At 45.2% G+C, this 13,364-nt stretch overlaps 1 protein-coding gene across 4 annotated transcripts in view; it reads right to left on the bottom strand.

Moving 5' to 3' along the window:
- Window positions 1-13,364, bottom strand: part of tubgcp6 (tubulin, gamma complex associated protein 6) — a 35,861-nt gene that overhangs the window by 2,617 nt on the left and 19,880 nt on the right. For 2 of the 4 annotated variants that reach the window (XM_042110429.1, XM_042110431.1), the window contains exons 18-24: window positions 7,693-8,273; window positions 7,341-7,508; window positions 6,462-6,630; window positions 4,817-4,958; window positions 2,021-2,215; window positions 972-1,104; window positions 236-449 (exon numbers count right to left, since the gene is read on the bottom strand). In XM_042110429.1, the coding sequence (XP_041966363.1) occupies window positions 236-449; window positions 972-1,104; window positions 2,021-2,215; window positions 4,817-4,958; window positions 6,462-6,630; window positions 7,341-7,508; window positions 7,693-8,273 (1,602 nt within the window). Of the gene's footprint in view, window positions 1-198; window positions 450-971; window positions 1,107-1,973; window positions 2,216-4,816; window positions 4,959-6,461; window positions 6,631-7,340; window positions 7,509-7,692; window positions 8,274-13,364 lie in introns of those variants that run through there. The other 2 variants (XM_042110432.1, XM_042110433.1) reach the window with 2 other exon arrangements.

Below are 13,364 nucleotides of genomic sequence, written 5' to 3'. Positions count from 1 at the left end.
TGAAGTTTTACGTAGCCAAACAAATATATTTTATGCATCTGGTGCTGGACTCCATGCCTGTGTTTAAATAAGTGAAACAGAAAATATTATTAGGGAGTCAGTGAACTGAAAAATTCTAAAAGGCATTTTCCCCTTTGAAGATAAACAGCTCTGCCTCAACAGAGATCTTTTTCCGGATCAAAGACTCTCCGTGCTCACCTGAAGATGGCTCTGTTGAGGTAGTCAGCGTGCTCACCTGAAGATGGCTCTGTTGAGGTAGTCGGCGTGGGTGCGGTGGATGGCGTCAAGGTCGCTGACGCTGCCCAGCTTGGTAGTGAACTCACTCCAGGACACCTGCAGGATCTGGTTGGCCAGGTAGCCCTGGATGACCTTGACAAAGTGCTGCATCTCGTGCCTGTAGAGCTGCAGCTGATGGAACTGCACAGAGCCGGCCACACCTTTCACCCGCGCTGCGCAATCAAACACAAACACACCTGGGATTAGCTGCACGGTGACACACAAATACGGTGTTTAGTCGATGACGGAGGCCACTGCAGGTGAGAGCTCAAACAACTAAACCTGCTACTGATGAGACAACACATGAGTGGCCTCATCTACTGCTACTCGGGCTGAGCTCCAGAAGAGTGCTGAGCTCCGTCAGGTTCCTATTCCTAAATACCGTCCCTTTGGCTCTGAGGAATGGACAGATGCAGATGAAGGGGGGGTTTTTTTGATATGTTGCTGAGCATATCATAAACAGCAAAGAAAAGTGATTGATAATGACTGACTGACTACTATTGTGTTACATGCTTCAAATGTAAAGCACTTTGAGCTGCATTCTGTGTATGAAAGGTGCTATACAAATAAAGCTTTATTATTATACAAATAAAGCTTTATTATAGAGGGAGAGATGGAGGAGGTAGAGAGGAAAGAGAGGAGAGAGAAAGAGGGGAGAGAGAGGAGAGGAGAGGAGAGGAGAGAGAGAGAGTTACCGGTTCTCTTCAGCTGGAACCAGACGTCCCGCAGGGTCCACACCATGTGCTTGAGCTGCAGCAGGAAGGAGAAGAGGCGGTTGTACTTGTTCATGCAGCTGTCGCTGATGATAATGTTTAAGGGCCAATCAACCTGGGGAAAGGAGAGAGAGAAAGAGAGAGAGACAGAGTTCTAGTCATCAATCAGGAGACAAAGAGGTGGTCAGATCACAGGGACATGAGTGGATCAGACAGAGGAGACAGGGGAGTCACAGTCACTTAGACGACAGACACATGAAGGCTCATTTGAACGGCCGTACCAAACCCCCTGCGCCAACTGATATTAATCTTGAATTTCCCCTGGGGATCAATCAAGCAAGCAAGGAAGTAAGTAAGTAAGTAAGTAAGTAAGTATGTATCTATCCATCTCTATCTATCTATCTATCTATCTCTATCTAATCACACTGAAGAGAGAGCCAGACAGGAAGTGTCTGCGTCCCTCCACTGCCCTCACCTTGTAGCGTAGCTCCCTACGCTGCCCTCACTATGTAGCGTAGCTCACTATGTAGCGTAGCTCCCTACGCTGCCCTCACTATGTAGCGTAGCTCCCTACGCTGCCCTCACTATGTAGCATAGCTCCCTACACTGCCCTCACTATGTAGCGTAGCTCACTATGTAGCGTAGCTCCCTACGCTGCCCTCACTATGTAGCATAGCTCCCTACGCTGCCCTCACTATGTAGCATAGCTCACTATGTAGCGTAGCTCCCTACGCTGCCCTCACTATGTAGCGTAGCTCCAGACAGCTAAGAGAGTCCCTACGCTGCCCTCACTATGTAGCGTAGCTCCCTACGCTGCCCTCACTATGTAGCGTAGCTCCAGACAGCTAAGAGAGTCCCTACGCTGCCCTCACTATGTAGCGTAGCTCCCTACGCTGCCCTCACTATGTAGCGTAGCTCACTATGTAGCGTAGCTCCCTACGCTGCCCTCACTATGTAGCATAGCTCCCTACGCTGCCCTCACTATGTAGCGTAGCTCCAGGCAGTTGAGAGAGTCGGGGGCGTGTGCTCACCTTGTAGCGTAGCTCCAGACAGTTGAGAGAGTCGGGGGCGTGTGGGTGGAAGGTTTCCGGAAGGTACCGCAGGGCGAACGTGAAGTTGGCTGCCAGGGCGCTGTCTCCGTGCAGGCTGTACTGCAGCGCTTTGTTGAGGATGGAGTTAAGCACCAGAGGAGTCAGGAGCTCTCCAGGGGTCTGTCCACTCCCCAGCTGCCCACAACACACACACACACAAATGAACCTGTCATGTGCATACTACTAAATGTCAGTTTCTTCCATTTATATGCAACAGTCTAGTCTCACAGTGCCAGTCATGACATCAGCACTTGTATGTCAACTCCTTGACACTGTGGATTAGAAGCATTTAAAAAAAAAAAAAAATACATGCTAATAACTAAATTATTTGACGCCTAGCAGCTTATTTTCTAAAATCCTTTCAATCCTTTGAGTTTACCCTTCATTTTGGATGGTTTGGAAATCTCAAATAAATGACATTAATGCTTGTTGTTACAGATATTTATAAACATTCAAAACAGAGAGTGGTAGATATTTATGTAGGTTAAATTACCTTTCTTTTAGAATTGGAAAAAAACAACATGAATTAGTACTATTACTTGGGTTTTGAAGGAATTGTCTGATAGTTCTCAGATGCTGAATACACCGTATTCTCATGATACAAACCGTATTATATATGATACACACCGCATTCTCATGATACACACCGCATTCTCATGATACACACCGTATTATATATGATACACACCGCATTCTCATGATACACACCGTATTATATATGATACACACCTACACACCGCATTCTAATGATACACACCGCATTCTCATGATACACACCGCATTCTTATGTCATGGCACTATATAAATAAAACTGAATTGAACTGAATTGAAGATGATATGTTGATAATTAGTGGAAAATTGTTGTGGGTTAACTATAAAGAATCAAGAATCAGTTCTGCCCAGATATATATCGGAACGTCACATATTACCAACCGTCACGTATGTCCAACCTCTTACGTGTATGTGTCACTTAATATTCATTTCTATACAAACCAAGACAGCGGATTCCTAAAGAAACAGAAGCATCCACACCATAAGTGTATCTAAATTAGCTATGCACCAAAAATTACATTTTACCGTGACTCGAAGAGCTGTAAACAGTGTTGTAAGGCTGCGTGTACAAATCCGCTTGGAGCTCCAGTGGAATTTTGAATTGCGACGAGATTTTCTCGGGCTAACCGTTGATGTGCCGTGAGACAGGTTGGGAATAGGCACCCACCAGCCCAGCACTAAACTCCGAGCGTGGTAACAAAATCGGATATTTCAGGCAATGAAAGCCCCGGTAAGAAACAAACTAGATTTTGTTCAAATCTACACTCCTATGGCTACTGAAAAAGTTAAGGTTCATTTAGCAAATGTTATTGGTAATTAGCACGTTTACGATAGAAAGCTTAAAGCACCCTGTGAGGACACTGTACGACAAATACTATCCAACAGCAAAAACTGTACATCTCCTGCAAGATGGGCAGAGTGGCATACAGAAGAAGTCTCGGGCTCTGGGCATGTAAATGCAGCTACAGTGGGAAGTGCTTCCACTTGGCCAGCTTCCCTCGCGGTCCGCGCGCGGGATCACGCGGCATCACGCGACTTTAATTTGTATTTTTCCAGTGACGCTGCAACGACCGGCAGAGGTCTCAAGTGAGCAGGGTGTCTCGTAAAAAGAAATGGAGCTGGAAAACCCTACACAGTCTTCACTACAGACTTTAGCAGACTGGTTTAGAAATAATTTAATAGCCAGAAATATGCCTGCCCTGCCCTAATAAAGAAATATTTGGTTAACAGCGAGTGAATCCCGTTTGCAGCCGTAGAAGAAACGCAGGACAAATTAAAGATTCTGGTTTTCTCCGAGTGCAACGATGATAGACAGACATCACTTGGACAAAATATAGAGCATAACCTCCGTTGCTCAGCCAAATGCCTTCCTGTTACGTCCTGTTATCACGGAGTTACAGGCGATAAACGATTTTTGATGGTCACAAGTTTACTTCATTAGCGTTTATTTTTTTGATTATTAAAGAGTGTTTTTCATTTAAAGGCTTGACTTCGTGCTTATTCAGAAGAGCATTTAGTGCTCTCCCCAATCCCAGATGTTCACATTGCATGTTTGTTTGTAATGGATGCAACCGCGAGATACGCTTGTCATAGGCGCCGATACCGTGGATGCTCCGTCTCTCGGGCACCCACTGAAAACATCGAGCGCCCACGCTTGCCAGCTTACAGTCCCAGCTAAATTTACATTCATTTAATGTACACCAGAAATACATTCAAAGTGAAATGCCTGAACGAGCATTAGATCAGTGCTCTCAGTAGAGTCTCTCTGTCCTACGGAATCCACAAACGAGCGCTGACCAAAGATATTCAGGGAATCGGTATGAATGCTGAAGCGGAACAGCAGCAACAGGCCGTGAGAGCGCAGAGAGGCGCGCACACACAGGCGGAGTGGGGGAAATCAATTCAGCACATTTCCTGGTCGGGGGCACGCAGGCTAAGCAACCCTTCCTGCCTGATCAATGGGCAGAAATTATTCACCAGTGCTGGGAGCACAACACATCCCACAGGCCTTTAAACATGTACACCAGCTTTCACACTTCACTAGCTCACCACAAGGACTCTCTCTCTTGGTCCTCCTACTCCCTCCCTCCCTCTCTCCCTCTGATGCCAGTCTGTTCTTCCTCCAATTGAGAGAGAGAGCATGTGAGAGACAGAGAGACAGAAAGAAAGAGGGGGGTGCCTCACCTTCTCGAAGAGCAGGTCACTGAGGGACTGGGCGAACTCTCCGTCCTCCATCAAAAGGAAGTGCCGCAGGGCCTCAAAGTGCCTCTCCACACACAGCTCCACAAAAAAGTAATCCACGACAGCCTTGTTGACCAGAGACACACTGCTCGTGGAGAGGAGAGAGAGGAGACACAGGCAAACCAAAGGGTGATACATGAGCTGAATACCATACTATCTAGATCAACATGAGCTGAATACCGTACACTCTAGATATCAACATGAGCTGAATACTGTACACTCTAGATATATGAGCTGAATACTGTACACTCTAGATATCAACATGAGCTGAATACTGTACAATCTAGATATCTGTGGGTTTAGGAAGTTCTACTCGGACACACACACACACACAGTATATCCACATCTACACACACACACACGCACACACGCCCTAATTATCAACTGAGCATAGAAACCAGCGTAGATCTGAGTGCAGAAATCATCTTACGATGGGGCTCACGCGTGATTCATGATCTTACGACGCGTGATTCATCATCTTACGACACGCGTGATTTATCATCTTACGACATGACTCACGCGTGATTCATCATCTTACGACACGTGTGATTCATCATCTTACGACATGATTCACGCGTGATTCATCATCTTACGACGGGGCTCACGTGTGATTCATCATCTTACGACGGAACTCACACGTGATTCATGATCTTACGACGGAACTCACGCGTGATTCATCATCTTACGACGGACGACGACGGAACTCACGCGTGATTCATGATCTTACGACGGGGCTCACGCTTGATTCATGAAACTTTCGTATCACTCCAATTCCAATTTAAGAATATGGCTACGTTTATACATGGCTGGCTATTTTTATAAACGGACATTGCACCCTCTCCGTTTTCAAAAATAACATCGTGCACACCTGTCAGTTTTCAGAGAAGTTTCTCTGTGCCGTCAAGAGCATGCCAAACCCCCGTTTCTCCCAGTTGACACGACAGCACATAACCAGCGTTATCAGAAATCTCCACTTTGGTCGGAGTTTTTAGAAATAATCGTTTTCTGTGATAAAAACAGGGTTTTCGTGTAAATGAGAGGCCAAACCGCAGGGAAATATCTGCGTCTTTCCTTTGTGTAAACATGTTTGTTGATAAATGTGGTGGCTGGAAAGTCCTCGCCCCTAGAATTTAGCCTATAGCTATCCCCCAAGTCATTCAAATGTGTCAACAGGCTACATTACGGCAAGTAGGCTACAAATGTGCAGGAAATGTCTTGGGTCCAAGATATTCCATGAATTCAACTCTTCAACTTTACAATCCTCTGCCAATTTATTGCTGCACTGTGCTATGCCACCTCAAAAACGGGCGTACACGAGTTGAGACTTGACGTGAGATTGGAGCGTAACCACCGCTCACGTTCAGATTGCTAAATGCCATTTGCTTTGTGTGGAAATGAGCCTACGCCTGTCCTAAGCCTGTCTTATGTTGTACGCACGTTTAATAAATGAGGGCCACAATACACGTACACACACAGTATATCCACATCCATACACACACGCACACACACACAGAATGGAATTTAGGTTGCTCAATACATGTAAATCACACTCTTACACACGCACACACACACAGAAGCGGCGACTCACTGAGTGATGAGAGGCGTGGTAACGGAGTGTTTCATCAGCACCGGTAGGGACACCATCTCGCTGAGCCGCACGGCTGTGGTGTCGGTGGCCCTGTGGAGGGAGGGGTCCATGGGGAAGCCGTAGGGCCCCCGCACCACCTGCTGCAACAGCAGGGTGTCCGGGACCGCCGCTGGGGTGGGTAGGGGGGTACACTAATCAATTTCAGCTCAGACTGTACAACACAAGCCTCTGGTCAGCCACACTCTACTGCACCAGACAGCCATCAGTGCAACACTCTATGGTCAACCCCATCAGCTAGCTCTTATTCACACTCTATGGTCAACCCCGTCAGCTCTTACAGTATTTACACTCTATGGTCAACCCCATTAGCTCTTATTAACACTCTATGGTCAACCCCATCAGCTCTTATTTACACTCTATGGTCAACCCCATCAGCTCTTATTTACACTCTATGGTCAATCCCATCGGCTAACTCTTATTTACACTCTATGGTCAACCCCGTCAGCTCTTACAGTATTTACACTCTATGGTCAACCCCGTCAGCTCTTATTTACACTCTATGGTCAACCCCATCAGCTCTTATTTACACTCTATGGTCAACCCAGTCAGCTCTTACAGTATTTACACTCTATGGTCAACCCCATCAGCTCTTATTTACACTCTATGGTCAACCCCATCAGCTCTTATTTACATGTGCCGAGATATTACCAGCCAGCAGAATGTCACAGAAACCACATCAGACATTTAGACTTCAGTGATTGGCCACATCATAGCAGCACTCTACGGCTACAGCCAATCAGCTCCATTCTCATATCTTTCTGATGACAGTGTATCTATCGAGTCACACTGGACAAGTCGCCATGGTCAGTCAGCACTCACTCATGAGGTTGTAGGTGTCCTCGTACTGCTCCACCTGGTACTGGGAGGCCAGGGACAGCAGGTAGTGGTCCTCAGGGCTTTCGCCAGGGGAGAGGCCCAGGCCCTGAGCCCATGCAGTCAGCCCTTCATCCAGAAAGGCAGGGAGGCCAAGGAGCCCGTAGGGAGAGTCTACCACGAGAGTCACAGAGTCAGTACACTGATCGCACGCATCAAATGAGCATTATTTCACAAATTAACCACTTCCTGAGTTAACCAATACTTTACAACGATCACAAGCATACAAGGTATGTACAAAAAAAAAAAATCACAGCCTATGACTACATATTTTCACTATAGAGAATGTCCACCTCACCTGGGTTGGTGAGCAGGTCAGTTGAAGGCTGAGGGGCATCTCCGTCCCTCTTGAGTGAGGGGTCCGTCTGTAGTGCGCTGCCAGGCTTGGGGCCCTTCACCACACAGCCCATTCCCAGAGCGGAGTCGGACGAGTGGCCGTGGGCACTGCCCGGTAGAGGGGCCAGTTGGGGCTGAACGCCCGACACCACACAGCCCACGGCCAGGGTGGAGTTGGACGAGTGCCCATAAGCACTGCCCGGTAGAGGGGCCAGTTGGGGCTGAACGCCCAACACCACACAGCCCACGGCCAGGATGGAGTCGGACGAGTGGCCGTGGGCACTGCCCGGTAGAGGGGCCAGTTGGGGCTGAACGCCCGACACCACACAGCCCACGGCCAGGATGGAGTCGGACGAGTGGCCGTGGGCACTGCCCGGTAGAGGGGCCAGTTGGGGCTGAACGCCCGACACCACACAGCCCACGGCCAGGATGGAGTCGGACGAGTGGCCGTGGGCACTGCCCGGTAGAGGGGCCAGTTGGGGCTGAACGCCCGACACCACACAGCCCACTGTGAGGGTGGAGTCCGAGGAGTGGCCGTGGGCACTGTCACGCAGAGAGAGAACACTGATCAGTTTTGCTTTAAGGTCTTCAGAGGGGGCTTTGCCTTAGATTCTAATGCTGAACGCCAACTAAGACTTTGAGAAGTTCACTAGGTTCCATTGTCTGAAAAACACCCAAAACTAATACATTTCTAAAGCTATTCTCCACATTATGGATGGTGTTTTGGTTTTTGAAATTTTCACTCCATCTCAAAATGGATCACTTGGTCATCTTGGATGCTGATCATGGATCACTGTTCTCCAAACATGCATAACTCAGCTTAACCTTTATATGGGCACACCTGGACAAAGAATTTAGCCTTCACTGGACTTTTTTTTTTAAACCAGGGACATGGCCTGCGATTGGCATAAAAAAGAAGCATTAAATTCCAATGACACCATGTCCATTTCAATTGTGGGGGTTAGAAAAGTATTCTTTTGGGATGTTTTTCAACCAGGGGGGCCTGGTGACCTTCTCAAAGTAAACGGTAACATTAAAGCAAGAGGCTACACTGAGATTCTGGAGGAAAAGATCAGCCAGTGTGCCAAGAGACCTGCCCCAATAGGCATAATTGGTATTTGGAAAAAAAAAAAAAAAAACCATTGCATTTTCAGAAATAGACGTTTTTTTTTTTATTATTCTTTAACACTTACGTGGCCCTCCAATCAGATGATGTTGGCAGAAGTGGCCCCCAGCTCATTTGAGTTTGAGACCCCTGCTCTAAACTGTAGAACTCTACACTGTAGAACTCTACACCATACCTCTACACTGTAGAACTCCACACCATACCTCTACACTGTAGAACTCTACACCATACCTCTACAACTCTACACCATACCTCTACACTGTAGAACTCTACACCATACCTCTACCAGTGTTTCCCCTACAATGTATTCATCAGTGGCGCAGCGAAAAAATTCAAGCGCCACTGCTAAAAGAGTACACTAATTAAAAAAAAATAGACGCAAGTGAACTTCAGGAACAGCTGCCGTTCGTTCAGGTTTCATGTCAACAAATAATAGTAGGCTAACGTTGAAGGCGCAGTCAGGGATTCCACAGGAGATCACGCTTGTTTGTGTTTATGTTTAAGTTTATTAGCAGACGCAATTTTGTGCAAAAAAACGTAGCCTACATTATGTTAACCAAGGAACCAAATTAAACACGGCAGCGAGATAGCTCGCCCCTACCTTCAGTAGCCTATTCCCAGATAAATCCACGCATTGTTTCGTTTTTGTTTGTGATACAGGCAATGCTTTCAAGCCCTGTGTTGCTAACATACCTAGGCTGTGAAACTAAGGTCTAGCTAGCCTATTGGTGGGTTTAATTGAATTTGAGTAATAGGATACGCAAGCATTTACATCTGAGATAGTTTGTAATTTCTGTAGAGCTCATCAAAATTATAGATATGATACAAGACACTTATCTGCTATAATCCAAGTGAATTTTCTTAAAATTTTTGACCATTTATTTTACCAAATGACATGGGAAACATAATTAATTTCATCCACATATTCTTATGCACCATGCACAACAACGCTACTAAGTTAGCTTAAAACCGTGAGAATCAAGCCAGCGTCACGGGCCGTCACGGCATTAAAGTGACAGGCACTCAATTCGACTTGCACAGCACCAATACAGTGTAATGGCATGAAAGAGAAGTCTATATAGTTTATAGTGCTGTGCAAAAGTTAAGACACCCATGCTGAAATTGACTAAAGGGAGGAATAAAAACATTTTGCCTTTTGTCTTAATACCAATTATTTTTAATGCATCATGTATCGTAAATAAATACATTATATATAAATGTCTTAACTGTATATTCTAAATAGTAATAGTTTGTACAGTGGCCTACAGTGTACAGTTGTACAGTGGCTAATACTAATAATGTAAATGAAAAAGGTGAAAGAAAAACATGAATGATCCTGTTCAAGTACTGCAATAATCATGCTTGTGTTGATGGTTATGTCATAATTTGTAACTCAATCTGTCCATTTCTTTCACAAAATCCACCAGAAGTCACAATTTAAGGAGTCATTTTTTATAATGTTTCTCTTTTGGGGGGGGGGGGGGGGGGCTTCCTACGATCAACAGCACCGCTGCTGGAAAAAATTCTAGGGGAAACACTGCCTCTACAACTCTACACCATAGAACTCTACACCAGGGGTCTCCAACCTTTTTGGGAATGAGGGACCTGAAGACCCGAAATCATATGGAGGGCTACCTGAAGACCCGAAATCATATGGAGGGCTACTCATTTGAAACAAACATACCCTCACCCCTTTTTTGCGAGGGTAGTCCTCCTAAATAATAGGCCTATGTGATTTTTACTTTTAAATCAATTATCAATATTGTGCAGGCCTATACGTCTTTATATATTAAGCAACTGTATTTTCAAATTTAATATCAATAACCTATGCAACACTACCAACATTTTTGTTCAGTTTGTTCATTTCAAAGTTTGCATGGGGAATCTAATCTATTTTTTTGTTTTTTTTTACCTCTACAACTCTACCCCATACCTCTACACTGTAGAACTCTACCCCATACCTCTACACTGTAGAACTCTACCTCTACACTGTAGAACTCTACCTCTACAACTCTACCCCATACCTCTACACTGTAGAACTCTACCCCATACCTCTACACTGTAGAACTCTACCTCTACACTGTAGAACTCTACCTCTACAACTCTACACCATACCTCTACACTGTAGAACTCTACCTCTACACTGTAGAACTCTACCTCTACAACTCTACACCATACCTCTACAACTCTACACCATACCTCTACACTGTAGAACTCTACCTCTACACTGTAGAACTCTACCTCTACACTGTAGAACTCTACCTCTACACTGTAGAACTCTACCTCTACACTGTAGAACTCTACACCATACCTCTACAACTCTACACCATACCTCTACAACTCTACACCATACCTCTACAACTCTACACCATACTACACCATACCTCTACAACTCTACACCATACCTCTACACTGTAGAACTCTACACCATACCTCTACACTGTAGAACTCTACACCATACCTCTACACTGTAGAACTCTACCTCTACACTGTAGAACTCTACCTCTACACTGTAGAACTCTACCTCTACACTGTAGAACTCTACCTCTACACTGTAGAACTCTACCTCTACACTGTAGAACTCTACACCATACCTCTACACTGTAGAACTCTACCTCTACACTGTAGAACTCTACACCATACCTCTACACTGTAGAACTCTACACCATACCTCTACAACTCTACACCATACCTCTACAACTCTACACCATACCTCTACAACTCTACACCATACCTCTACACTGTAGAACTCTACACCATACCTCTACACTGTAGAACTCTACACCATACCTCTACAACTCTACACCATACCTCTACAACTCTACACCATACCTCTACAACTCTACACCATACCTCTACAACTCTACACCATACCTCTACAACTCTACACCATACCTCTACAACTCTACACCATACCTCTACAACTCTACACCATACCTCTACAACTCTACACCATACCTCTACAACTCTACACCATACCTCTACACTGTAGAACTCTACCTCTACACTGTAGAACTCTACCTCTACAACTCTACACCATACCTCTACAACTCTACACCATACCTCTACACTGTAGAACTCTACCTCTACACTGTAGAACTCTACCTCTACACTGTAGAACTCTACCTCTACACTGTAGAACTCTACCTCTACACTGTAGAACTCTACACCATACCTCTACAACTCTACACCATACCTCTACAACTCTACACCATACCTCTACAACTCTACACCATACCTCTACAACTCTACACCATACCTCTACACTGTAGAACTCTACACCATACCTCTACACTGTAGAACTCTACACCATACCTCTACACTGTAGAACTCTACACCATACCTCTACAACTCTACACCATACCTCTACAACTCTACACCATACCTCTACAACTCTACACCATACCTCTACAACTCTACACCATACCTCTACAACTCTACACCATACCTCTACAACTCTACACCATACCTCTACAACTCTACACCATACCTCTACAACTCTACACCATACCTCTACACTGTAGAACTCTACCTCTACACTGTAGAACTCTACCTCTACAACTCTACACCATACCTCTACAACTCTACACCATACCTCTACACTGTAGAACTCTACCTCTACACTGTAGAACTCTACCTCTACACTGTAGAACTCTACCTCTACACTGTAGAACTCTACACCATACCTCTACAACTCTACACCATACCTCTACAACTCTACACCATACCTCTACAACTCTACACCATACCTCTACAACTCTACACCATACCTCTACAACTCTACACCATACCTCTACACTGTAGAACTCTACACCATACCTCTACACTGTAGAACTCTACCTCTACACTGTAGAACTCTACCTCTACACTGTAGAACTCTACCTCTACACTGTAGAACTCTACCTCTACACTGTAGAACTCTACCTCTACACTGTAGAACTCTACCTCTACACTGTAGAACTCTACCTCTACACTGTAGAACTCTACACCATACCTCTACACTGTAGAACTCTACCTCTACACTGTAGAACTCTACACCATACCTCTACACTGTAGAACTCTACACCATACCTCTACAACTCTACACCATACCTCTACAACTCTACACCATACCTCTACAACTCTACACCATACCTCTACACTGTAGAACTCTACACCATACCTCTACACTGTAGAACTCTACACCATACCTCTACAACTCTACACCATACCTCTACAACTCTACACCATACCTCTACAACTCTACACCATACCTCTACAACTCTACACCATACCTCTACAACTCTACACCATACCTCTACACTGTAGAACTCTACACCATACCTCTACACTGTAGAACTCTACACCATACCTCTACACTGTAGAACTCTACCTCTACACTGTAGAACTCTACCTCTACACTGTAGAACTCTACACCATACCTCTACAACTCTACACCATACCTCTACACTGTAGAACTCTACCTCTACACTGTAGAACTCTACACCATACCTCTACACTGTAGAACT

This window comes from Alosa sapidissima, chromosome 11, assembly GCF_018492685.1.
Source record: "Alosa sapidissima isolate fAloSap1 chromosome 11, fAloSap1.pri, whole genome shotgun sequence".
Classification (NCBI taxonomy): Eukaryota; Metazoa; Chordata; class Actinopteri; order Clupeiformes; family Clupeidae; genus Alosa; species Alosa sapidissima.
This window is presented reverse-complemented; position numbering and strand designations above follow the sequence as displayed.